General features: G+C 36.7%; 1 protein-coding gene across 16 annotated transcripts in view; it reads left to right on the top strand.

The window, feature by feature from the left end:
• The window catches only part of Mtd (TLD domain-containing protein mustard), a 302,520-nt gene that overhangs the window by 241,583 nt on the left and 35,004 nt on the right, over window positions 1–25,933 (top strand). For 9 of the 16 annotated variants that reach the window (XM_072013261.1, XM_072013259.1, XM_072013257.1 and 6 more), the window contains 11 exons: window positions 9,498–9,723; window positions 12,810–12,964; window positions 13,061–13,453; window positions 13,546–13,752; window positions 13,839–14,198; window positions 14,279–14,430; window positions 15,378–15,548; window positions 16,462–16,628; window positions 17,821–17,856; window positions 18,694–18,856; window positions 24,806–25,031. In XM_072013261.1, coding sequence (XP_071869362.1) covers window positions 9,498–9,723; window positions 12,810–12,964; window positions 13,061–13,453; window positions 13,546–13,752; window positions 13,839–14,198; window positions 14,279–14,430; window positions 15,378–15,548; window positions 16,462–16,628; window positions 17,821–17,856; window positions 18,694–18,856; window positions 24,806–25,031 — 2,256 coding nt within the window. Of the gene's footprint in view, window positions 1–9,497; window positions 9,724–12,809; window positions 12,965–13,060; window positions 13,454–13,545; window positions 13,753–13,838; window positions 14,199–14,278; window positions 14,431–15,377; window positions 15,549–16,461; window positions 16,629–17,820; window positions 17,857–18,693; window positions 18,857–20,514; window positions 20,654–23,583; window positions 24,268–24,805; window positions 25,032–25,933 lie in introns of those variants that run through there. The other 7 variants (XM_072013253.1, XM_072013248.1, XM_072013251.1 and 4 more) reach the window with 6 other exon arrangements.

Genomic DNA, 25,933 nt, shown 5'->3' with positions numbered 1-25,933 from the left:
CGTACAGAGTACTCTCTATGACTGCACGGTATAAATATGTGGTTACATTCAGTGATTAGGATCTCAGGAATTAGTTAAACGATTCGTTTACGTAATTACACATCTGTTCGCAATTTTAACGCGGACTAGTGATAAAATTGAAATTTATTCCATACACGTATGCCAATCGTGTCTCGTAAAATTCAAATTCATGGAGATTGGTGAAAGAGCAAACTTTCATTCTCCGGAACGTTCGGACATACGCGCTAGCATACTCGCAAATGGAGAGGCATGATTGCTTCTCGGTATAGTTTCCCTTCTAATTTCCTTTCCTTGGCGATTATCTTATATACAGGATGCACGGTGTCGCTCTATATAGATCTCCATAATCTCTTCAAGGAAAAAGCGATCCGGATTTCTTCGAATCTATCAACGATTCGCGTCGCTGCTTGTGTAATACCTTTCTCGAAATTATCTTGCTCACGATCGTCGCGCATTATATTCTCCGAAAAGAGAAACCAACGCCAAACGATAGCAACATCGCCCCGTAGCCCTTGGAAAATCTGATCTCGCTGCTCGATTCGCGACCATTCGAAAGCAAAATGTGCGCGATTCTTCGAAGCAACAATGTACCTAACCCGTTAACAGCCGAGGGAAATGCTTCAACTACCTTAGGTTTCATAAAATCGAGAAGTTTATGTGGAAGATACACAATGGCGAAAAGGGTATCGAGCAAATTCTTGAAATTTTCTTTCATGGTGACAATGTTAAAGATGCTGAATCCGACGATGTGAATCGATTGAAAGAAAACTGCAAACTAAACACCGCGTTAAGGGAGCATTGACTCTTAGTGGATTAGAATTATAACATCGTATTAGGTTCCAGGAGTTTCGAGACTTTCTAAACTTCGAAGCTTCGGATCCTATCGCTAGATCGGAAAATCCGAATCGTTGGTCGATTCACGACTACTCGACTGCAACATACGATGCTTTGAGATAGCAATTTAATATCGACAGACATACTCTACATATAACGAGCACGTAAGTGGTTACATAAACACGTAGGCAACAGAGAGATCGAGTGACTCGAACCGTTATAGAAAGTTCTCATGAGCTCTCTCGCGTTCGATCCGCCGGTCTCTTCATTATCCCTGGCAACGGTACTGAAACGACCATGATTGCCCTATAATCCGTGCATCCTGGTGTAATCGTCGTTGCTCCGTACCGATTAGAGCTCTGGCTTATGTCGTACGTTTCCCGTGCCCTTCACATCGCTCATCGATTAATGTCTGTAATACGGCTGGACCTCTTATCTATCGTCGATGCACTCCCACGACCGAAATACGGTCGATGTGGATGGTATTCGATGGGTATTGAACGAAATGCAAGGGGAATCGACCTGAACCTAAAGAGATTAGGATACTTGTTCTAAGGATACTTGGGGATTACAGTGATACAAAAGTCGAAGTTGTTATTCTTAATCTTTAGGAATCTTGGAGATATTAGGATAGCAGGAGATTTTTCAAATTTTCAGAGCTTCGAATATTTAGGTAGAAAATTACTCGAGTTTGTTATTGTAGATTGGCCTATCTAGTACGCCGTTACTCTTTCCTCTTTATTTATTCCTGTTATATTCCGATATTGACTACTACTTTCCTTTATTCTGTATTTAATTCCAATAATTTTGTAAATAAGGATAAAGACGGCACTTTTTAAGAATTATTTTGTTAATCGGGAAAGAAATCGCGACATTGTCCGTGTTTAATAATACGGACACGAACTGAAACAGAAATGTCATAACACGAAACTTGCGGTTAATACACGGATACCTGATGGATTTTCATTTTTGTCGAAAACCAAGCCTTAAACGAAGAAACGTTGTTCTTTCTTTCTCGACTTACTCATCGGTCAATGATCTAGAATTATCATCCGGTCGTTCGTACCGTGATTTCACACACATGCGGTCTGTCCAAAAAAAATAACCGATCTTTTTAAAGATAACAAGACAAACGCATTGATTTGAAGAAAATGTTTTATTTTATTCAATACGCATTCCTCCTGCGGCGATACAATGATTTTTCCACGACTAACTAATGCGTCATATAATCGTTGCACGTCCTTTTGTGGAATTCTTGTCGCTTTCAGGTTGCTTGTCATAGCCTTCCGCATGTCTCCAATGTTATCGTAACGTTTCCCCTTAGTTGTTATTTGAGGCCGCGAAGATAAACAATAATTGCACGGTACTAAATCTGGCGAACTGGTAGGTGGAGCAACATTCTAATTTGTTTTTTTCTTTTCTCAAGAGAAGAAGTTACAGCCGCCGCACGATTGATACGGTGCATTATCATGCAACGGAACCAGATTTTTCGAACGAACTCTGCTCTGACATTGATTGCTATAACGAAGGATTTATTTCCTCAAAAGTTTCATATCGATGTCACTGATTTTTCTTAGACTTAAGAAGTTCGATTATTTTTGCAACAGATTGTGTTGATACACGGATGAGTTAAGAATTACTATATAAATTACTATAGCGTCGTAAAGAGCGTTGCGAAGATACGAAAGATTGAACAAATTAATTTTTAAATTAATCAACGAACGAAGTTGGTATAATTTTTCAATTAAATTTGAAACAGAGCGAAACACGAGTGCCATATCAAAAGCAAAATTCGCAAATTCGGTCAGAGAATAATTTAATTTTTCAACTTGGAAAAATCCCATTGTCCGCGATAAACCGAAAGATATAACGAACATCTATTCGCGTTGGTAAATGGCAAATTTACTCGTCCATCGAGGAACATCGACAAATTCTCTGCTCCTCCTCGCAGTTTCGTCGAGCGTAAACGACTCCTTCGAGACTTCTCTGCCACTTGAGAGACTTTTTAAATGAAACCCGCTGCTTTTGCCCCTCGTCCAACCATATCGTTCTTCGTACTTTATTACATGGCTCGATTTTTGCACGCTCGATGCTCGCCCCCTATCCTGGACCGCTGAAAAGCAACGTTCCGCGAGTTCTCGCCGAGTCATCGTCTCTCCGCTTTTAGTCGGCCGCGAGTCACTCGTTAGCTCGGTTGAGTTTTACTGCGTAGAGAAAGAGGGTGAAAAAAAGTCCCGATGACATCGTTTGCGACGGAAGACGGATCGTCTTTTTGAGGCGAGTCACTTAAAAAGCTGCCTTTTCAGCCACGATTTCACAGTCCGAGTAGCTTCAAACGAGCAGCTCTCTTTAAATCGCGCTTAAAATGCTCCTTTGTGGATAACGAATCGCTCGATCGTATTGCAGTTGCTGGCGGTCGTTGAAAGTATTACGGGAAAATTAGTGTACATTACTGTTCGTAAGTATCTAGGTACTTGGTGCGATTCGATCGAAGGACTCATATTTTTGCTATCTTCTTGACACTCGAAGGCTTTCGGAAGTTACGAGGTCGCCAGCAGCACTTTGCCCGGCAATTGCAGCTTCTGAAAAATCCAAAAGTGCCGCCAAAAGCCTCGAAGCTTCCTTCGAACTTCGAAGGCTTCCGATTCTAAGGACCTAAAAATGTTAAAGAAGATTTTAAAAATTTCTTTTAATTCGTGTCAGCCGTTCTTCACCTCTAACCGCTTCATCTCGGTGCCCTCGAGTAATCAAAGCACACGCACATCTAAACCGATCCAAGGCAGCGACTTCTGCAAAACCAGCCTTCCTTAAACATCTGCACACGTTCCAGTAAGCAGTCTGGATGCCGGACATGTTCGCGCTAAACGTTCTCCATACGTCGTTCCTTCTTCCCCACTTTTCCAATTAATTTAATCGTCTTTCGTCGCTTAGACACATAAATATCAGGACGCTTCTAAATTATTGCTAAAGATATTGGGTTGTTTCAAAACTTCGTAGCTGCGAAGAAAAATTGGATTTTCTTCTAAGAAAATTTCGAAGAAAATTTGACTTAATTCCGTCGTTCGCCGTCGCGTTTCTAACGCTCGTAACTCATACTGCAGTAAATGAATAATTCCAAGTTTCTGGAATAAATCGCTTAAAAAGATGTTGAATTCCTTACGTCACATGAATTATTCAGAGAATTTGCTCCGCTTTCTTTTTTCGAAACTCCGACACTCCATAAAGATGGAAAAAACGCCATCTCGATACAATGGATCAAGGATTACGTGGCCTGATGCAAGAACCTAATGAAACGGAACAAAAGCGGTCATCCAGTTCGTCCGATTAATTAATCAATCGATGGTGATGGAAGTTGCCGACAGGCAAAGCCCTGTCTTGTCGGCGACGGATAATTGCATTCCACTCTCGCCTCGTTACCTGTAACATCTTATCGTCGGATAATAGCCTCCAAAGATACGGAAGCTGATACGGAAGATAAGGACGATAACTGTGGTAAGATGGGACGAACAGAGAGGATGCATCAGGATGCGAAGCTTCGAGGCCAGGCAAAGTTATTATCGGATACGTAAACCGCGAAAATGCGGCGTACGACCCTGAATAAGAAGCTGATAGGATGGCGGAAGGGCGCGGGACGAAGGTAACTCGGCTATAAAAGGAAAGAAAAGAGGGAAGAATCGGGACAACGGGTGCTTTCTTAGCCGATCTTTTGTGAATGGGACAGCTCTCCCTCTCGACGCCAAGCACCTATCAGAGGTGCTCATTTCATCTTTCATCGAAGGCTACAATCTGTTAAATTTATGATCAGCAGGCTATAAATAATTGTTTTACAACCGCTAAACGGTATTATTTATCGTTATAGATGACTACGATAGTTTGCGTTGGCTCTGAATCTACTTATTTAATTTTATCATTTCCCAGTTCAATTTGTGTTTTGTATAATATCTGTTTTGTATAATATCTATAATATCTGGCAACGCAACTCCTGCAGATATAGTGACAGATAACCCGCCGCTATTTAGCCTTAGTATAATTTCTAACTCATTCAGCGGCTCAAAGGACCTCGGCCGAGTGTTTGAGCAAATATTTGGAAAGTCGATTTTTTTGGACAGTCGATGATATGACTGTTACGTCGCGGAGTCGGTCCCTGCGACGTTCCTCATGATCAGGCCGCCGAGGCCTACCCATCGTCACACTGACCCGCAATAGACCCAAGGAACCACCATAAACCATATCTGTTAGCTATTAAGCTCTATTTACCCGAACATCTCACGCGACGCAACAATGACTGTTTAGAGATGATTATATTGCTGAAAAATACGGACTTTATCTAAAGGATCTGGCCACGAAGTACCATAAACGAACTGTGAGGAACTGCTTGGTAGTTATAAGCATCAATACACGTAATATTAGAAGCAGAATATTGATATTATCGGTATTGTTACTTGCAATTAACCCTTGGTCTGTAAACGTTTTCACAGTACTCTCAAACTATAGACGTAGATCTTTCATTTGATATATTTTTGAATAGGCAATACACGTTAAAGAGATCACAAAAAATTCATATAACATCCTCAAACATTGTAAATCAAGGTTATCGTAAAACTTTTCCCAGCCAACCTTTTTCAGCCAGAGATTACTCCCTTAGGAGAAACTCAACCTGGTTGAAATAGCCTGGACATGAAATACCCACCTTTACGGTTTGAGGTTTAAATTAGAAGTATACCCAAAGTATACCCGAAATAAAATCCAAAAATGAAAATAAATCACGTATATAAATTTGATGCTATAAATATTATACAATAAACATAATATGGAATATTAAAATTTAATTAATAAAGAAGTAGAATATTATACTCAAAATTATTCTCAATATTCTCCGTTTAAGCGATTTCTTGCTTCATTTAAAACATTGTCCGTTTCGAAGAATAGCCGTTCGGACGAAACAGGTATTGCGCTTATTGCAAAATACTTTTTAGTTAGTTTTCTCAGAAGCGGATTATTGGATTGAGTCGAAAATTTAATTGAGCAATTTCGGCACTATGCATTAAATGTCGATACTGGAATATATTGTCGCATTAAATATATAAACTGAATTGAAAAGAACCGATATTTCGAATATAGTTATAAAACTTTACTCGTAATATATATACGTCGGTGCAAATTGAATTAAAAATTAATACAGTCGATGTACATACCAATGATTGAGACGTAATCGATTGTTTTTCAATTTTTCGTGGCATTGTTGAGTTATAGGGGAGCACAATAATTTGGGTTAGATGCGATGGTCTGACGTGGTACGAATCTTCCTGAATAAAAGAGCGAGTGAAACTCTAAACGAGGAAGTAGATTATGGATTTTCTTCTCCATAAATTTTTCTTTCCATTCTCCTAAAGTTTGCGGAAATTTTTTTGATGAGAACCACTGAAGCTCAAGACGCAGAAACTGAAACAATGCCGAGTTGCTCTCTTACTCTGACGTTTTACGAAACATCATCCTTTTTCTTCTCCTGGTCCGCGTTCTTTCTTTTTCTTCGGCTTAAAAGCTTCACCACCCCGCCCGTGTCTTTTTTTGTCTTTTTCGGTCGATCTTTCAACTTGAAGCCGCACTAGCAACAACTCCTTCTCTTGGCTGATCTTTCTCGGACGACTCATGACTTTATAACTACGAATTCTTCTCCCTCTCGATTAATCTTCTCGACTGAAATAATCCTAAAAATCGTGAAAACGTGGTGGATGTAGTTTCTGTAAATAAGAAATTCGTAATTACTAAATTGTAAGTTATGCAATCGTATCGATCGCATAACGCATCAAATATTTTACTAAAATCCCCTAATCTCTTTATAAACCTCTATAATAGGATTATTCTCTATAAATCGATGAGTCGCGTTCGTTTGGGAATTTCAAATGCGATTTTAAGGAGAAAAAATAGTTTCGCTGTTATAGAAAAAATACTTGTACGTACGAATTTACTGAAACCTACGAAGAAAATTGAAAACTCTTTCGTAACAAATAAGCTATAAATAGCGTAACACAGTATCAACAGATACTCATAGCAAAGGCAATTTATATTCATCTCCATACAAAAACCAAGACCCATCGAGGAATATCGTCAAACGCAGAAGTAGATCGAGTCACGTTATAGTCAGACGTTTCGTCTGTTCTTGATTGGAACGCGTGCTCGTCTAAATTCTACAGCACAGTAGACCGTGTCGCGTCATGATCAGGCGTAGCATACTAAATTCAGTGAACCACCGTGGTAACACGACGATACATCACCATAAACTTATAATTAAACCAGATACAATCTAAAGCGAGGTTCGTTGATTAAACATTCATTCAACTAGGATATGCATTGTTACGAAATGTCGAACTATCGTTAGACAGGCTGCGTTTAAAGGTCATTGGACACAGATTTGCATAAAAGCCATAATATGCTGGCGAATGGACCGTTCTCGAGCCCCTCTTTCAAGAAATTCAATTTTCTGTTACTCGATATCTCCTTGCACACAGTTTCTGCCGGATTATGCAAATAGCATAATAGTTCTTACGGCCATCGCGTGAATATATTTACGACTGTCATAGAATGGGAAATATGATCGAGAAGCTTCAATGAGATAGATGAAAAGAATTATTTTAACGAACACTGCAACGATATCATTATAAGTTTTCTCTTCCTTCTTTTTTTTCTTTTTTTTTTTGTTTCGATGGGTGTACTTTTTTAAAATACTTTTTAATCTTTAATCTTCTTCGAGGATTCTCGTAATTTTTCTTGTATAAGCGTTATCGGTACTATAAACGGGACAAATAAATGGAACAAATTTTAATAAATTATTACCTAACCAGATGGTTAGATACGTTTAGTTATGCTAATATTATATGTACCCACTTTACAAGAATATAAGAAGGAATAACGTATTTCACCATTTTACAACATTCTAAGAATTAAAATTACTTTTAGAAATAAATAATTGTTTCAATTTAATCGACGCAGAAGGAATATCGTGTTTTTGCTGATCGTTTTATGGTCAACAAAGAGACCGACGGAATTAAATTGAAATGAAAGCGTAAATTCAATTTTCCGCTCGTTCGTTTTGCTTTGCAACGGGCAGAGAGAACAACCGGATGAAACGAAACGTTTAAACGACGTCGAAGCACCGAGGACAGGTAACGTTTCACAGAACGTTGCACCATAACGTCGCAGGGAACCTTGCAAGATGATACCAGTGCTACCGTACAGACGCTGCAGTGAACCGCTACGCGAACATTTTAGTATTATGTTTCAGGAACTTCCTCGCACATTACGTTATACGTTTCTGGACGTGTTACGACATTAGACATTGCATAAACGTCGGCTCTGTAAAATTCCGCGAGGCATTCTTCGACACATCGCGAAATGACATTCTTATCTTCGTTGGTTTCCCTTAATTTCATTTTACAACCTTTACAACAACGTCATCTGCATCGTCACGCGACATTATTGGCGAGAAAATCTTTTTACTATTTTCTTCTTTTCGTCTTTCGTGAGAAATGGTGCTCAGCTTATTTAGAAATTAATTTATTATACTTGCACATGATAATATTCATTCATAATAATATACGTCTTAATTGTTTAAATTACACTTAAATGAAATTTATTTAACTTTATTTCATTTAAGTGTAATTTGAAGTTATATGTTAACATCTTTCACGAGATTAATGATGGATAAGTAGAGCTATATGGTATTTCTGTAGAAATGGAGCCGTTATCCGCGAACGATTCGATCGAGTATGATCATCAGACGTTTGCAAATTGAGGCGCTAGATACGGCTTATGACGTTGCATCGGCATCGGTCCGTGAAATTGCGTTTCACCGATATTCGCCCGGTTCTAAACCGGTCTACCACCAGCTGGCACGTCAACGACGCGTCCAGACATACGATCGTCATCGATGCATGCCCCTTTCTCACGATCGATGATCCCTGATTGGCTTCCCGGCCAACCCGCATCGATTCAGCGAACCACACTACCTATTATACGCACGCAACCGTGGCCAGTGATTTGCATTTAGGGTTGGTTACCCTGCCACTGGATAGAGGGTGTGAAAGTTGGCTTGAAATAAAAAAGAATGACACTTCGGGAACAGTTTGAATTTTCTACATGACTAACTTTTCTATCAATTGTTTTGATAAAGAAGAGAGAAATTTTATATCTTTCACGATCTTGTAAACACTTCGATTTCTTTAAATTTCACAAAATTATACGATCTAAGTGGAAGAGATAAAATCGAAATGAATGTTCGGTGAATATTCTTGAAATTCGTTTTTATAGCCAGCATGTTAAACGAATGAATTCGCTACGCTTATTGAGTTAATCAATGATTTACGACACGACTTATCAATGGTAATAAGTCCTGATGCGAGTGTAACCTTTTAGACGAAATATACCTTATGCTTGTAACAGTACAATGAACACTCTCTCTGTACATAATCTAGTTTTATCTTTCATCAACGATGCAAGACGTCGAACAATGTAGTTTAAAAACCCCGCTCGTAATTAATCTCGTCGTGGACAATAAGGCACATTTGTTGTTATCTTCTTATCGGACTTGTCTTTCTATTATGCCAGACTAATCGTGTAATTTGTGACTGTTTTCTTTGCCGCAGGTGGGTGACAGGGACACGCTGACGTCCGTGGCCGCGAGATTCGATACAACGCCATCCGAGCTGAGCAAATTTAATAGGCTCGGAAGTACTTTCATTTATCCCGGCCAGCAACTGTGGATACCAGTGGAAGGAGAAGGTCAAACAAAAGGCGGAACTACCGACGCACCTAGTCCGGATCCTTGCCACGATCACGAGTCTCAGGATGACCTACCTCCAGAAGAAAAAGGCAATTTATTTATTTACTTACTTATCTTGTTCAGTATTTTTTGTTTTAATTTTTTACATACTCACAGTGGTTACAGAAAGCAAATATAGCTATATTTTATAAGAAATTTAGCATCGTATTTATTATAGCATTTACTAAAAGTGATTAATCAGGTCCAGGTGTAGGATACCATGAAGACGAAACAGAACCTGATAAAAAACGCTTCAGTTGAAAATAAATCAATGCTTCTTGTAGTTACTGTAAAATTTAAATACGAATGATGAAAATGATAACGATGTAACTTAAGATTACAGGAATTTAAATTTAGTCACGTATTTCAATTTCTGAAAGTATTATTCTTTCTTCTTATATTATATACAGCTATGATTCTCAATCCTGCATATTTTTTATTTAACTAACTTTAACTAGCTTTAGTAAAAGAATAGATAATCGAGATGATTCTATATTTACTTCCTAATTAGATATTACAGCACTGACGACAACTTGACCAATGTTGCGTGAGATTTGAAGGTTTAATGTTAATATATTGCTACGCAATCTCTTTTGCAATTGTGATTTCCACGTGTACGTTTATCTTTAATTGCTCTTCTAATTGATACAATCTTTAAAATGTTAATAACAAATATGTTCTTAAGAATCATAAAGATATTAGCGATAGGGAGATACAATAAATGTATTACAGTAAATACAAATTGGAGTAGAACGATAGAGACCAGTAGAGAATATAAGCTTTACTTAAACAAAATTGATCGCAAAATAAGAATTTCATTCCACTGGAAATTCGAGTGTCAGGCTATTCCCTATACTTCTATTTCAGGATATTATCTCAATTTCTATCTTATGATGCATTCGGATACTTGACGTTGTATTTTCTTCGAACTGTATCATATGTTGCTCGTATAATATGTAACTAGGTGAAGGTGATACGAAAAAGTACCATATGAATAGAAAAATTCACCACGTGACTTGTGGAATTCATTAACGTTCCATTACATATGATCTAACACCAGCAAAATGTTTCAGTACGTCGCTTACATACGAAGCGCATATTCGAAGACGTTAATATGACGAGTCAGGCGTCAGGTCTTATCTATCCAGTGTGTGCAATAGATCCGTATTAATATTCTACGCTGCACTTTGTATGTACAATGTACAGTCAGATATAGCAGAGACCCAATTCATTTTGATATTTGGCCAGGTGACTCAATCCGTCTTACCCGAACACCACAAGGTTCTGTATTCCATTATTCATAGAAACACGTTAGCGCCAATTTTCCTTTCGATTTATCGAATTTTTCTTTCTCATTATTCGCTGCACGATTCAGCGTTTTGATACGAGTACGTTTGTTATGAGAATCATTGCACCTACCATATGCAATAGCTCGCAAAATTATGCGGACCAGGGATTAAAAATAGCACGATAATTTTGTAAATCTTCACGAAAAAGTTGCAGAAAAATCTGTTCAGCCAGTGGCCACTGAAAACCATACAAATAACGTACATCCGCAATATAGGTATACATGTACTCGTATACTACTTATTTATCTACATACAGTACTGTATCTTCTTGTCAGCCTCCTGCTCTTTATCCTCTGACCGCCGTGTATCCTCGCCCATCATTTTTTTACAATTTTCTGGTCATAGTGCCTGTTTTGCTAACTGGTTACAAACCTGCTGATGTCTTAACCTTTTCTGGATGTTATCTCCTTTATGATTTCACCATCTTTTGCCAAATAACATGATTGAATCGTTTTAGTTTCTAGAATTTACCTCAAAATATAAAATTTCATTGGCTTTATTATCAATACTAAGCCATTATACTTCCATTGGCCATTAATCATAGGTGAAATTATAACCGTGTTTAATAGGTTGCCGACTTCTATTGCAAAATACATACGTAGTAATAGAAGACTAAAAATAGCATGCGTGACGAAATTATGCGAACAATAAAATACATCGGTTGTGTTTATCGAAATTAACTTCCAAGAAAAATTGACCATACAAAATATCGAATATATTAAAGATGTTTTTAAGACGTCGCAGTTCGCGGTGAGAAAAGAACATAAGTTAACCATTCGATGGCGCCACTTTACACAGTCCTGTCAAGTATACGATGTTCGTAAAATCCAATGAATCGACGATTGGATATGAAGTCAGAAAAACAAAGTATGTATGTACTTAAAAGAAAAGAGTCATAGATAGATCTATCGTGGTGTAGTTTTACGTAGTCGAATGTATGTAAGAAGAAAATTTGTATGGTGAATCGATATTGAGAAAAAACTGTGTTTCTTGTTATCTCAGTCTGTTTCCCGCGCATTCTACGTTTCTCTCTCTTAATAAACGTTTCAGTCAATAGCTATGATTCAACCTAGTGAAACTTTTTATTGTATTTTTTGCGATTTAGTATTTTCTTTTTTGTTAGATTGTTTAAAGACGTATATATAATTATACGTAACTCATTAACTAGTGCTAGTTTATTCATTTCCATATGCTTATTCGCAAATAATTGATTTCAATGTTTTGAATGATTTGATATGAAATAAAACAATTGTAGTATATTTATTGGTATGTTTACAAAGATTTTGCAAACTTTCATAATTTAATATCTTAATTTCTATGTTTTTTTCTTTTGTCATTCAACGTATGTATACATATAGTACGATGTCAGCTGATCCGGCGTCACGATGTAAATACGATGTCACGAAAGAATATGGCGCAGTCGTATACAACTTTCATATGTCGTTATGGTAGATATCAAACATAACCTATCAGGTGTTGAAAAAAAAACAATGAACGTTGTTTCTACTCTAAACATAGACAATATGTTGTTGTCATGCTGTTATTTGTTCTTCGCAATAGGTCAAATACTATTACCTAAAGGTTATATCACCTGAAACAAGATTTAAATTTCTCATAATTAAATACTATGAAATAACTGTTACATTCCTTTATAGTATTGAAGTGGTACCAGACCACTTAATTTCTTTTTTCTTTTTTCTCAATATGGGTAAGCTTTATTTAGCTATAAGAAATGTTATATATTTAATAAAATAATTGAATGCTTAACGTCATACTTTTCTTTCTAGAACTTTTAGACAACTTGAGGCCAGTGTCGCCGAAACTAAGCCATGAAAGAGTGAAAACACCTCTTAGTGTTACCAATACAGTGATAGAAGAGGAGGAACAGCCATTTAAAGAAAGATTTTTGAAAATTAATGTTCGTCACATTACAGATGGTCAGGTAAGGTTTAATTCATTCAATTTACATTTAACATAAAGCTTCTTGCATTCTTTAATGACTTCATGTTGTTACTAAACTGTTGTTTTGTATTTACAGGGTGTTGTTGGTGGAGTGTTACTAGTTACGCCAAATGCAGTCATGTTTGATCCCAATGTCTCTGATCCCCTTGTAATTGAACATGGAGCTGAATCTTACGGTGTTATTGCACCAATGGAATTTGTAGTAAATGCTGCAATTTATTATGATATTGCACATATGCGAGTTGGACACACAGAATCTGGAAACTTAGATAAGAAGCCGGAAATTTATTATATGAAGAAACCTTCACCAATTGAAAATATTAAGTGTCAGTCACCAGAAAAGGAAGAAAATTTTCCGGAATTAACGGCGGATGATGCTGAGAATGTATGCAGCTGTGCAGAGAGAGATGGAGATGCTTTTCCAAAGGCCTTTGAGAGAGATCTCGTTACTCCTACTAATCTTCAAAATGTACATAGATTTAAATATGAAACACCAACTACATTTCTGTAATGTGATAATTATCAGATAATAAACTGTATCTTTTTCTATTTGATTCATAGGAAGAAGATACAACGACAACCAAAGAAAAAGAGAAGGAGAAAGAGAAAGAGAAGGAGACTAAAGCTGTGAGCGGTGGTGGTCAAGCAAGTAGAACATTAGAGGAGCGTAGACGTTCTATGCTTGACCATCACTGGCCAGTTCCTAGCAAAGATCAATATCCATGGCCCATCGAGGATGAACAACAAGATTCTTTAAATTCTGACAAAGTAAATTAATTAAACTTGTTATTACTAAAACTCTGTATGCTATTCTTAATCGAAGTTCAAAATGTAATAAATGTTGATATTTACAGGTGGACTCTGCAAAATCGAAGGTGATTCCCGAAGGCGAAGAAGGATCTCTAGTCAAACTGTCATGCCACGACTCTGGTATTGACATACGTGACCCTAATCCCTCTTTCCCAGTAGTTCAACCAAACCCCACAAAGAAAGTTTATTCAGACGCAGATATTGTCTTATCTTCAGATTGGGTCCCTCCGATTACTATTGCTCCGACGAACGTTACAACTGATTCGCTAGATAGTGGTCCTGCCATTAACGGCAGGAAGAAGGCGAGTTCTGTATCTTTTAGCTTAGACAGTAATAATACGGAGGAACCTGAGAAAGATGAGGAACACAAAGACGACGATAAACAAGAAACTCGTAGGAATAAGGTAATATTATAATTTCTATCTTTGTTATCTTTTTGATGTAATGTGTATCTTATTTTAATACTTACCGTAATTTGTTTCAGATGTTAAAACGATTATCATATCCTTTGTCATGGATGGAAGGGTTAACTGGCGAAAAGGAAGATGAAAGTAAATCTGGAACTGATAAAGTTTCGAGTCTTCCTAATAGCGCGGATTCTCATCATTCATCAGTTTTCAGCAAAGTTTTCTCAAGGTGATAATACTTAGCCCTGCTAAGTTTATAAAATTTTTATAAGAATTTTTTTGTAACTTATATGGTACTATAATTTTTATAAATTAATATAATACGCTTTTATATTTTACTTTACTATTCGTGTATGTTAGGAATGAGTAATTCAATGAAAAAGAAATTTGCATACTTTCTATATACAGGAAAGGTTCTCAATGTTCCGGCCTCCTTATATGGTGTAACATTTATTTTTCATGTGGTTGCTTTTTGCTGAAATCTTTTAGAACTTAAAGTAACATTTATAGCATATCTGAGGCTATTCATAACGAAACAGAATCACATATATGATGACACACAAGCTTGGTAAAACTTTTATCTCGAAAAACAAATTTTGCTATGAATACCCTCATTTATTATAATATAGAATATTAATTAGAAACTTGCGCGTAGATGCAAGCGGCTTATTGCATTTGCGAAACGCGCTTTGGGATAATCCTTTTTTCGAATTTCTGAACGGAGTAAACGAATCAAAGGAATGGGCACGTGTAACATTTCCAACTCACAATCAGTCCAGACGTTGTCTTCGATAACCTTATACCATCATAGTCCGTTTTTTCGATTTTGTTCTTCCTTTTTTTTTTTATTTTATTTTTTACGAAACGCTATCAATAAATTTATCGCTGAAGGGGTATACCTATCAATGGTAAAAAATACATTTACCCAAGAGATTTCACTCACGAAATAAGAACTTATCTTGGAATGATCTTTAGCGATTAATTCTATTTAGTTTTTATCTAAGTAAAGAAGAAAGTTGTGGCTTAAAAGAATTTTAAGGATATTGGCTATTTCTTTCGCTATTTTGAGACCAGTATGACCAATCAGACTGTGATGGTAAATCTGTGTTAAACATAAAGCTTAACTATGGTTTCCAATGTGACTAACAAAGAATATGTAATGGTGGTGGATATAAGCTCGCCGATCAACCTGGTGAGTGACTTTAGCTCGGGCCTGTTTGCTAAAACTCCCAGCGAAGAGAGCGGTGGGGGCGGTAGAGCTGGAGGAACACCTCCGCTTACCGCCTCCTCTCTCTCCCAGGACACCAGCAACCCTCAGATTTCACCTGGTCCAGGAGGGCTTATGGGGTGAGTTTGGGCCCGGTCATGAACCAGCAACTTATAATGTATCCACGTTAAAATCCACTTTCTCCTTATAATTTTTCTTTCGTATCTGCCCACTGTTGTTCCGCTCTCTTTCGCTCTCTCTCTCTCTCTCTCTCTCTCTCTCTTTCTCTCCCCTTTCTCTTGCTCTATCTTTTTCTTACTCTTTTTATCTCTGATTGGGCTGTTGAATTTTATATTAATTTCATTGAACGTTTATCTTCTTAGATGTCTAGTTTGTTGTTCCTTGTTGTTTTCCTATAATTAAGTACGTGAGATTCACGCGCAAGATCATTTCTTACCAGTTTTTTGAGCGACGAACGATTATTGTTTCGTAGGACGTGAAATTAATTCAAGTTTCTCGTAAGTTCCACTTATTCGAGCTTCACACGTATGACACTTTATACTTTGTTGTCTTTCATCTATCCTGTCTTTCAGTTGAGTTTTTAATTTTCTGTTAAGCATTTCTCGAGATTGAGAAAGATCAGCATCTTTTATTCTCTTGCTTTCAGGTAAACGTGCCCCACCATCTTTTCAGAAACTACACCAAATAAAAAAAAAAAGAAATATATATATATACCGCTTTACAAGTACCGCTTACAGACAACACACGGTTCACTGATCAGTCGAACACAGCGTTTTTAGTATCCCCGAGCAGCCATCCGACTTTATTTCGCCGTACATACATGCTGGATACAATTTTAACATTTATCTTGAATGTCATCGTCTCCCCATGATTTAATCGCTATTTATCATGTTGCAATATGTATATTACTCAGTGTACACTGCTTCGAAATTGCAGGGAACACGAAACAGAGAATCTCGTGTGCTCGTGATTTTGAAACGCAATCTCACAGATGTTTAATGAATCGTTAGTAATTTTATGGTTTCCTTTCAGACGGTCTTCCGTGGGCACATTCATCAGACAGCAACCGTTGACATCGTCAGGTAGCAGCAGCGTGGACAGTAACCGAAGTAACAAAACGTTGGCTACGGCACCTCGATTGGACTATCGTAGCATGGTCTCTGTTGAAGATATGCCCGAACTGTTCGTCAGTTTCGACAGTAAGTGTCTTGAAACTCGATCAGTTTCTTCTTGGAACACGATATATTTCAATCTATACATATACATATATATATATATATATCTCTTTTCGGAATGATTAACTCGATGATTGTAAGATATACTGTGGCAGACTCCGCTCACGCAAAGTATCTTTTTCAGTCCTTTACTGGGTGTTTCGTTTTGTTGGTCGACTGTTTTAAAGAAATGATTATTTCTGTTATAGAATAGCTATTTTTTGATCGTGTTATTATTGTTAGGTAGTTTGTGCGCAAGAGACTACGTCAACAAAGAAACACCCTTTCAAGGGATCGATAACTCTATAATTAACTACACATAGCCGCGAATACATGAAAAAACAAAAACGGCGAATAAATGATGGCAAACGGGATTACATTCCACGCACTGCACTCGCTCGTATGTATAGACGGCTTCTTAAACGATGTTATTTTGCTAGTGCATTTATTATCCTTTTCTTCGAATTTTTGAGCGCCTTTGGATTCGATTTCGACTACATGTATATCTCTCTCTTCGCACCAAACTCTTATCGCCAATACAGATTAAAGGAAAGGACCATGATTATATCTAACCAAATGCGCTTACGTTACATTATTACAAGTTTAACGTAGTTTCAATATTATTCTGTATGGTTTTCAAATTTTACTCGTTTGTCATTACCAGTTTTTACATCTTGTATTCGGTGTGTCATTACCCGTGAATGTTGTTCCACGAATCTGTGCCACCGTTTTGAAGAAACAATATCGAATTGATATCGTTCCAAGTATTTTAAATACCTGACACAGATTCGAGGAACACCGATTCTACCATGATCGTACGGGTTTGGACTCTGTCACTGTCTTTTTTACTTTTTGGTCACAGAGTTTAGACTCGAGTCCCTTCATTCTTAACCTCGTTATCGTTAATTTTAAACGAGGAACATTATTATGTCTTCAGGATTTTGAAACCCTTTCTGCTGCATCTATTTAAAGAGTATAATGTTTACAAAGTAAAGGTCTTCTATACTGTTAAAAATAAAATATGATATAATAGTAGCTTAAACTTCTATGAATAAGTTGCTAATTAAATATAATTAAACGTAAAGTTATTATGAAGCAGCAGAATAGGTTTCACGATCGTCTGCCAATGAATTCATACTAATGCAGTAATGTCATATGTTTTGTTGTCCCTCTCTAGTCCAAGCACCTAATTTTCCCGAACTCGAAGGCCTCGGTAGGTTCATACTGTATTAGCTTGCTTTTATATCCCTTTTCGTATAAATCACCATATTTCCACAGAACGTTATATTAATTTACATTATTTATTTCGTTGTCACCTGTTCGACACGTTCTTTTTCTTTGTGCAACATTTTTTTCCCCATCCCCAATTATATCATGCAATTTGAATTTCTTGTCGCACCATCGACGATTACCTGTCTTGTCCCTCGAGAATTAAAACATTTTTTAACTTTTCACTCACACATTCCGTTTCGTTTCTGCCATTGCACCTGCACACGAATGCACTTATTTCTCTAAATATGTAATCTATGTAATTTTCACGTCGCCAGTATACTCGAAATTTGTCCATCATCGTTTAGATGTGGTTCCGGTTTTTTCACACTCTTTATCACGTAATTTTGCTCTCCTGCGATGTTGTGCCCGTTTTCTTCGTGTTTCTAACTGTACCGTGTTCTGATTTGTACGTTTGTCTTACGATCCCATTATTTATAATATATAAATAACAATCTGTATACAAAAAAGAAATTTTTCCGATAATATAGTCTGCGATATTTAATGCGATGCTTTTTAAAATATTCTTCAAAGACGAGCTTCTTGTATGACTCTTATTTTTTTCTACTTCTTTTTTTTCTCTCTTTTATTTGAAGGGAATGTATTTTATGGTATCTAAATATTGTGTGTCTTGTCGGAAAATTCATTAGAAAAGTCGCAAACGCGTGTATCTATTATCATATAATTAAGCGAATATCAAAGGAATCAGTAAAATAATTAATTCCGGAGATAGGGGGATTATAATGTGTTTTATAATGAATTGTTCTGTCGCGTTATGTAGAGCTTATACCACGACCAGCCCATTCTTGCGAGGATCCTCCACTGTACCTGAGGCTGCGAACAGGAAGGCCCAAAGATAAGAAGATTCCCCGCTCGACGCCTATTATGAGCTATGGAAAGAAGAAGCTGCGGCCAGAATACTGGTTCAGCATACCACGTAACAGGTAAATAAAACAGAAGTTTCTTCCGCGTTGCATTTCACGAGCCCACAAAAATTATAACACCTGTAAATTTCCTGATTTTTTAAAAAGTTAACTTTATTCCAAAAATTCTATCTCTAGTAATTTTTAAATGTTCAAACAATTAATACAAATATTTCATCAATTATAAGTTCTGAATTTCATTATAAGATTTCTATCTTTAATCGCCTGATTAATATTTATCATACGTAGATGATTTAATTAAAGCAGTATGGTGAAAAATACGTATAAGAAAATGTGTTAATCGTGCCAAGAACATCTGTTCTGAGTAATCGTAGGAAAATCCGACAACGCATTATTTAGTGTTAGAGACATAGTTCCAGAGTTAAAACAAGATTCTCTGAGAAATATTCGGTTTCATTCATTATGCAAGCGCGAGACACGAAAAGTCTCAGTATACGTTGTGTATACCGAAAATCGTAGGACCTTGGATTTTCAAGAGAAATTCGGTTCCTCGTAAATCATCTCTCGCGAATCTGTTTCCCATTCTTCTCTATTCTTGCCATTTCTTTATACCATCGTCGATTTCGCGGAAGGAGCCTTGGGCAACGGAAGTGACGATAAATTAATCGCTTCGTCGCTATGAAATATTCTCGAACTTTGCCGAACGAGCGGAACGAAGATAATTGCGAAATCGGGCAACGCGTTATTTTTGAAAATTTAAACGTATCGTGAGATAGAACGGCCAAAAATTACGAGCGGGGCACGTGGTCAGCTGCAAGAGATCGCAAAATAGATCTCAAGACAGCCATCGCGTTCGCTATTTATACGATCGCTTTTACGTTTGTCAACATCGTGAAACGTTCAATGTTCTCCCACGTTCGCCGCGTTTCGTTTTATTGATCCGAGCTGTTTGGACTAGCGGATGCTTTCGCGCTAATAAAATTCTTAAAAAAAGAAGCGTTAACGCGATCTTTTCTCGAGAATTGCCAATATTCCGAATTTAGTGACGGTGATTTTTAAACCGGAATTTGTATATTTTAATTTCGCTCTGATTTTAGTAAACGAAAAAAAAACGTAAAGTTTAATTGAAAGCTTAATCTGATTTAGCGATATGTAATCTGTGGTCATTGCGTTAAATCTATTTATATTGTTATCTGATTAGGTAAAGCGTGTAAATATATACAACTTCTTTGCAGATTACTATGGTTGGCAAATTTTTATTCGATCGCACGAATACTTTATTTCTATTCTGATAACTTGATGATTGAATTCAGCAAACTTTTTCTCATCGCGTATTATCAGTCGCATATTAGATATACCGTTTTTATACGACAAAATATCAAATACTCTTAAATTTTCATTCGCTATAATCAAATGCAGCTGACACACTGTTTTTCTGCAACATTATAGATAAAACATCGGGTTATTAAATTAGCAGTAATTAGTAAATCCATAAATTTTTCATTTTATGTTTAGCAAGTACATCGAGTAAAATAGATAAATGTATGGAAGCGTGTGAGATTAAATACCGCGTTGATTACTTCTAGATAATAAAAAAGCGTGCACGGTGCACGCGAATGGAGTGCGAGTTATCACGTGACGTGTTCAGCGTATCATCGAGTGCTTCTAACGCTCGTAACTTTTCCTCTGCGTGCTCGCGTTCGCGATATTAGTCTGGCGAAGAAAACGCGACGGAATCACGCCGTGTGCTTGAATCGTTCGAAAAATCGTTTCTATTCCGTGCGAAAATCACATTTCCCTTCTTATAGTTACAGCAGCGAGCGAAAGGAATTTTAAAATTGGAATTTACGCACTTGAGTATTTGTAACTTTCGTACTAAGTATTTATCACCGTATCGATAAAAATCATTTACATGTTAGATATATGTACCACATCCTCATGTCTCATTTTTCTTTTTCTTTTCCTTCTTCTTCTCGTTTTGTAAAATTATGTCCTCTAAACTTTCTTTTATTCGCCACTGTATATACGATCTAAGTACTCTACTTATCTGCACTCCATTCATCGAATCAAAATGTTGATAGCTCTGGAATTGAATTCACTTACCTTGACGTAAACGACTATTATTTAAGCGGAAAATGAGACTTAGTAAAGAAAATCAGTGAACTGCTGTTATATGTACAAGCAAGTTATTCTTGGACGTTATGTAATTAATTTCCTCGGACGTTCTTGAAAATTATGTCTTCAACTCTTAATTTCACTCGCTCTTTATATAGTTAGCGTTGTTCATTTTTAACAACAACGAAGAGTAAACATCTAATAATACGTGGGTTGAAATCAAATCCTCCAGTGAACAGGAACGCGTGATTACAATCGAATAATGTTATTGTAAATAAACTGCGGATGTTTATGCCAATCACGGGAATTTTACCTTTCTTCTTTTTTTGCGTGTAAAAATTCACCTGAAAGCACGTAATGCATGAAAATATATAAAATCTCGAAAGTAAAGTACACGTTATGATACTTAATCAATAAAACAAATCTCTTAAACTTAGGCTTGTGGCTTTCCCTTCTTGCACTGTATCAACTGTTATATAAATTTGCATAAAAATACGGGAGATCAAGACGATAAACATTAAGATAAATGGCGTTCTAACATACAACTATTCCGCATCGCGTTACACGTGTGTTTCTGACCTGGCGAACGTTTTGTGCACTATAATAGCATTACTACGTGTTGCACGGTAGGGATAAATCGAAAGAACAGTGTCTGGTAGCCGTCACGTGATTAGGAAATTAGGTAACACGACGCAGAAGCGTATTTTCATTCCGCGCAACTGGCAGTTTTCCTTTTGATCTGAAACGTCGTTTAGAGCAGAGCTTCCTGAACTATGGATCGTGAAAATATTTACAATTGTCGCATAACAGTGAAATAACAAATATCGATCACCTGTCATCAAAAGATCCTGAAGAATTCACTGAGTTACTAATCGACATGATTATAAAACATCAGCTCTTTAAAAAATCGTTTAAACTGGTTTTTGCTTGGAATCAGGACAGAATTTCCAGCTGTTTCTGAAACTGTCTTAAACGCGCTTATACCATTTTCTACTACGTGCCTATGGCTAAACAACGTCTTTATCGTCGTCTATCGTGAAATCAAAGTATTAATTTTAAAAAACGTTTAAAAAGATTGCTCTATTGTATCAGATATACAACCAAGATTTAATTCTTTATGCAAATAAAAAAACAAGCACATTTATCTTACCAATATGTGTTCTAAAATATAATAATGAATAATCAAATTATAAATGTGACAAAGAATCATTTAAAATCAAACCTGTTTGATTTGTTACCGATTAAAGCTTTTTTCGTAGATTTATTTCATGTGCCATTTTATGTAATTTTATATAACTACGTTCCCGTACAATTGTCTCAGGCGAAATGGAATCGCGAATGAGAGAGATGTAAGAAACCAAATGACGTTTTACGCTAATCTCTCGCTTCATCGTCTTAGATAGACAGATATTCAAGTTGTTTCCTGTTACCTGATTGTGTACAAAGCGGTCTTCCTATGGACGTACTTGCGCGATAAGACGAGAATAATAAATAGAAGATGATGGGCGGTTCTCTTATCTTTTGATTGCGGTAGGCTTATTTAAAAAAGAACACTTCTCTCGAGACCAGAAATGCACAGCAGTTTGTGGAATTTTTTACACGTATGATTGTCGTTTCTGAATTTAGGAATTCTTCTTGTATTTTTTCAGGTTCAGAGAGAGAGAGAGAGAGAGAGAGAGAGAGAGAGAGAGAGAGAGAGAGAGAGAGAGAGAAAGAGAGAGAGAGACAGACAGACACGGAGACAAAGACAGAGACAGACAGACAGACAGAAAATAAGGATTTAAGAGTTTCTTGTAGATTGAGAAAGGTCAAGGATTTAAGCTTTTCTTGTAGATTGCGAGATTTGGGATTTAGAAGTTGCGTAGATCGGATTTTTAAAATTTAAGAGCTTTCTTGTAAATTAAAAGCGAATAAAGTAGACTCAATCGTGTAGAGAAAGTAATTAATAAGAGACTATCTTTCCTCACCGACTAAAAAGAATTCGGTTTTGAGAATGTTAATATAATATTTGACACTTTATTGAATAATAATAATTTCTACGTGCAATATAATTTGAAATATAAATTGAGAAGTTCGCAGCGCACATTTTTCGATAATAATCGCTGTCCTTGAAATCTATTAATACTTTGTGTTTTTGATAATAAGAGCAGTAAGATAAAAGGCTATTTGTTTTTCAATTCCGCACGATTAAACTTCAAGTATAATTTTGTTTGTTTGTTCGTAATGACAGCAGTTATTAACTCATGCTAATTTCTAATGATCGAAATGATCTTATTTAACGTCAAACGCCTTTGAAACATTAAATAATAGTTATTGTAGCAACAGTTGGATGCCGCGATAACGGACAGGTGATAATGATATACCTAATCGACATGCTTTGAACAATGACGGACAATGTCAAACAGATAAAACGCTTTTGTACGCAGTACAAAAATTCACTTGGAACCGATTGTGTCCCGCACTCGTTTGCCTTCTCTCTTTTAATTCGTACGTCTCGTAGAAATAACATCTGGTCTACGCGTAACTCGCGATATTGCGATTCCATGACGGCTACGCCTTTAAAAAATCAGTTAAATTTTGCACCAGCTGCAACAAGTTTACGTCATCGTGCTGGATAATCGTAATAAATATACATAATTCCTGCGTGATTCACTCGTCTAATTCTTGTTCAGTCGAGCGACGTGATTCTAACAAGTGTCTCTGTGGTATCCTCGTTGGTTGCATCATAATCGCTTTGTTCTTCACCGGTGCAACCTGTTGTGATTTTGCAAGCAAGTTCCAAGGAATAATCGAGTTGCTGCCAGCAAAACGTACAAAATTTATCGAAGTAATTCGGAGCTTGTTTCAAAGAATGATTAAAACGTTTGACGCAAAGTTAATCAAATTTGTAAAGCCGGTCCAGTGTTCAAAAGCGTATCGGTTTAACAGTGTTTCCGAGTGTTACAACTTGCGATATTTTTCGAAATAAGTTTTAAAGGGCAGCTGAGTGGTTTAAAGCGAAATCCTTGAAATTTACGAAACTATTTCGGTGTCTATAAATTAAATTCGGTGTTGATTTAAAGAGAGTTGTATAACGCGAAACTTTGGAACATCGTTGGAGCTGAAATCGCGCTAAAGGTGTGCGGAAGAAGAACCGCGTGGTCATTGAAGGAAATAGGAAATGTCCTCGTACGGTCTTGATATCTGTTAAAGAAAGTCAAATTTGAGAGACGACCGGATTGAGCGAACGAGTACCGTACGTAACAAGACAGCAAAATGAATTGGGGATTGAGCAGTGTCAGCAACGTGGTGAATTTAATTTACAACCAGAATCTCTCGAATACCGTGCAGAACATTATACCGTTCGTTAATCGAAGGTAGTAAACTGGTGAAATCGATTTCTCTTTTACTTGCAATGTTTGAGTGACTGGGTAACTCAATGTATTTCTTATGGTTAGATATAGATAGCTAAGAATATCGTGTTAATTGTAAATGTTCATTTATTTACACCGTTGGTCAAAGCTATGGTCATTCGCGTATTTCGTAGAATTAAAAAATTGTACGAAAAAGTTACCTTGGGTTACCTTAAACTGTCCGGTAAACAATTTATTCGGATAAAGAAAATTGAAATTTAATTTAAGAAAAAAAAATTAAATATCCATTTGTGTAATCTCGCTTCACAATAGGCTTTAAAACACGACGTAACATTTATTGGAAATTACGACCGATATTACGTTACCGATTATTGTTATCAAATCAGTGCGATAAGAGCTTTCAGAATCCTCGTCGATTCTCTCGTGTATGTTTGCCTGATAAATACACGCAAGGGAACGAGGTGAACTCTCGTAGAATAGAAAAGAAACTAGCTGAATGAGTGTCGCTGATTAATACTAAGCGTGTTCTTGGTGTTTGCAGGGTGGACGACCTCTACAGGTTTATCCATGCGTGGGTGCCGTCGCTTTATGGAGAACTCGACGAGAATTATTGGCGGGAACGGGGATATGTCTTGCTGGACACTGATACGGATCTATCACCTGAATTGTCGCCGCACGAGGCTGGGAAAGCAGGGGAAGCCACCGAGGAGGAAAAATGTCGTCAAGACAGCGATGAGATCTCCGAGCTGACGAGGGAATCATGGGAGGTAAGTGGCTCGATTTTAAAACTCTTCTCGCCTAATGGATCATCGACGGCGACGATTTTATTTTCTCGTTATACGTTGACACGCTGAACGTTTGTGAAATTAATTTTGCACTTTTGCAAAGTTTATTCAGGGAAGCATTTTTGTAGTCAGGATGAAGGATTAATTAATTAAGTCGGTTCCTTGTATATGTCAAGGTTTGATCTGATCACTTAACTTCGTTGTATAGTTTCATTATTATTTCTTTCTTTTTTATAGCTTATGGGATATTTCTGTAGATTGTTGTATATGACAAATGTCAATCTTTGATGAGGTCATGTATTAATCATTTGCAGAAAACACTCAAGTCGAGCCAAAGAACATTCAACTTTTACTTGCTATTTCTTTTTCAAATATTTAATTTGTTATATACATTAATAGTTTGACAATTTTCTTCACAAATTGCCCTACCTTCTTTAAAGCGGAATATACAACATAATTGAAAAGTGCTTGTAGAAGATACTGTAAGTGCGAAAACTGAAAAACTTTGATGTTTTATTGGAAAATGTCTTACATACCGACGAGAATACTGTAGTATAGAATTTATGTGCTATTTTAATCTTGCTAAATGGCTATTGACCTAAGTGCTAGAAGATGGTGTCACAACGTCACCTCTACAGAGAAAAATATAAGTACCAATAAACTTTAGTTAATTGTTGCTTGGCTTTTGTCTGTGCCACCCACCTGAATGAATTGAACACCGAGTTTTCTTTACAAATAAAAGATGGCACGTATAAACTTTTCTACAGATACGCTTCTCTTTTTCCTGAATTTGAACTACATCAATGCGTCGGTTTCCTTTTTATCCTGAGAAATTTATTTCTTGGCACTTGTCAAGTGTTTTCTACAAGCACTCTTCTATTTTT

The sequence above is a fragment of the Bombus fervidus genome, chromosome 11, assembly GCF_041682495.2.
Source record: "Bombus fervidus isolate BK054 chromosome 11, iyBomFerv1, whole genome shotgun sequence".
Lineage (NCBI taxonomy): Eukaryota > Metazoa > Arthropoda > Insecta > Hymenoptera > Apidae > Bombus > Bombus fervidus.
The sequence above is the reverse complement of the archived record's forward strand: the minus strand, read 5'-3'. Positions and strand labels throughout refer to the sequence as shown.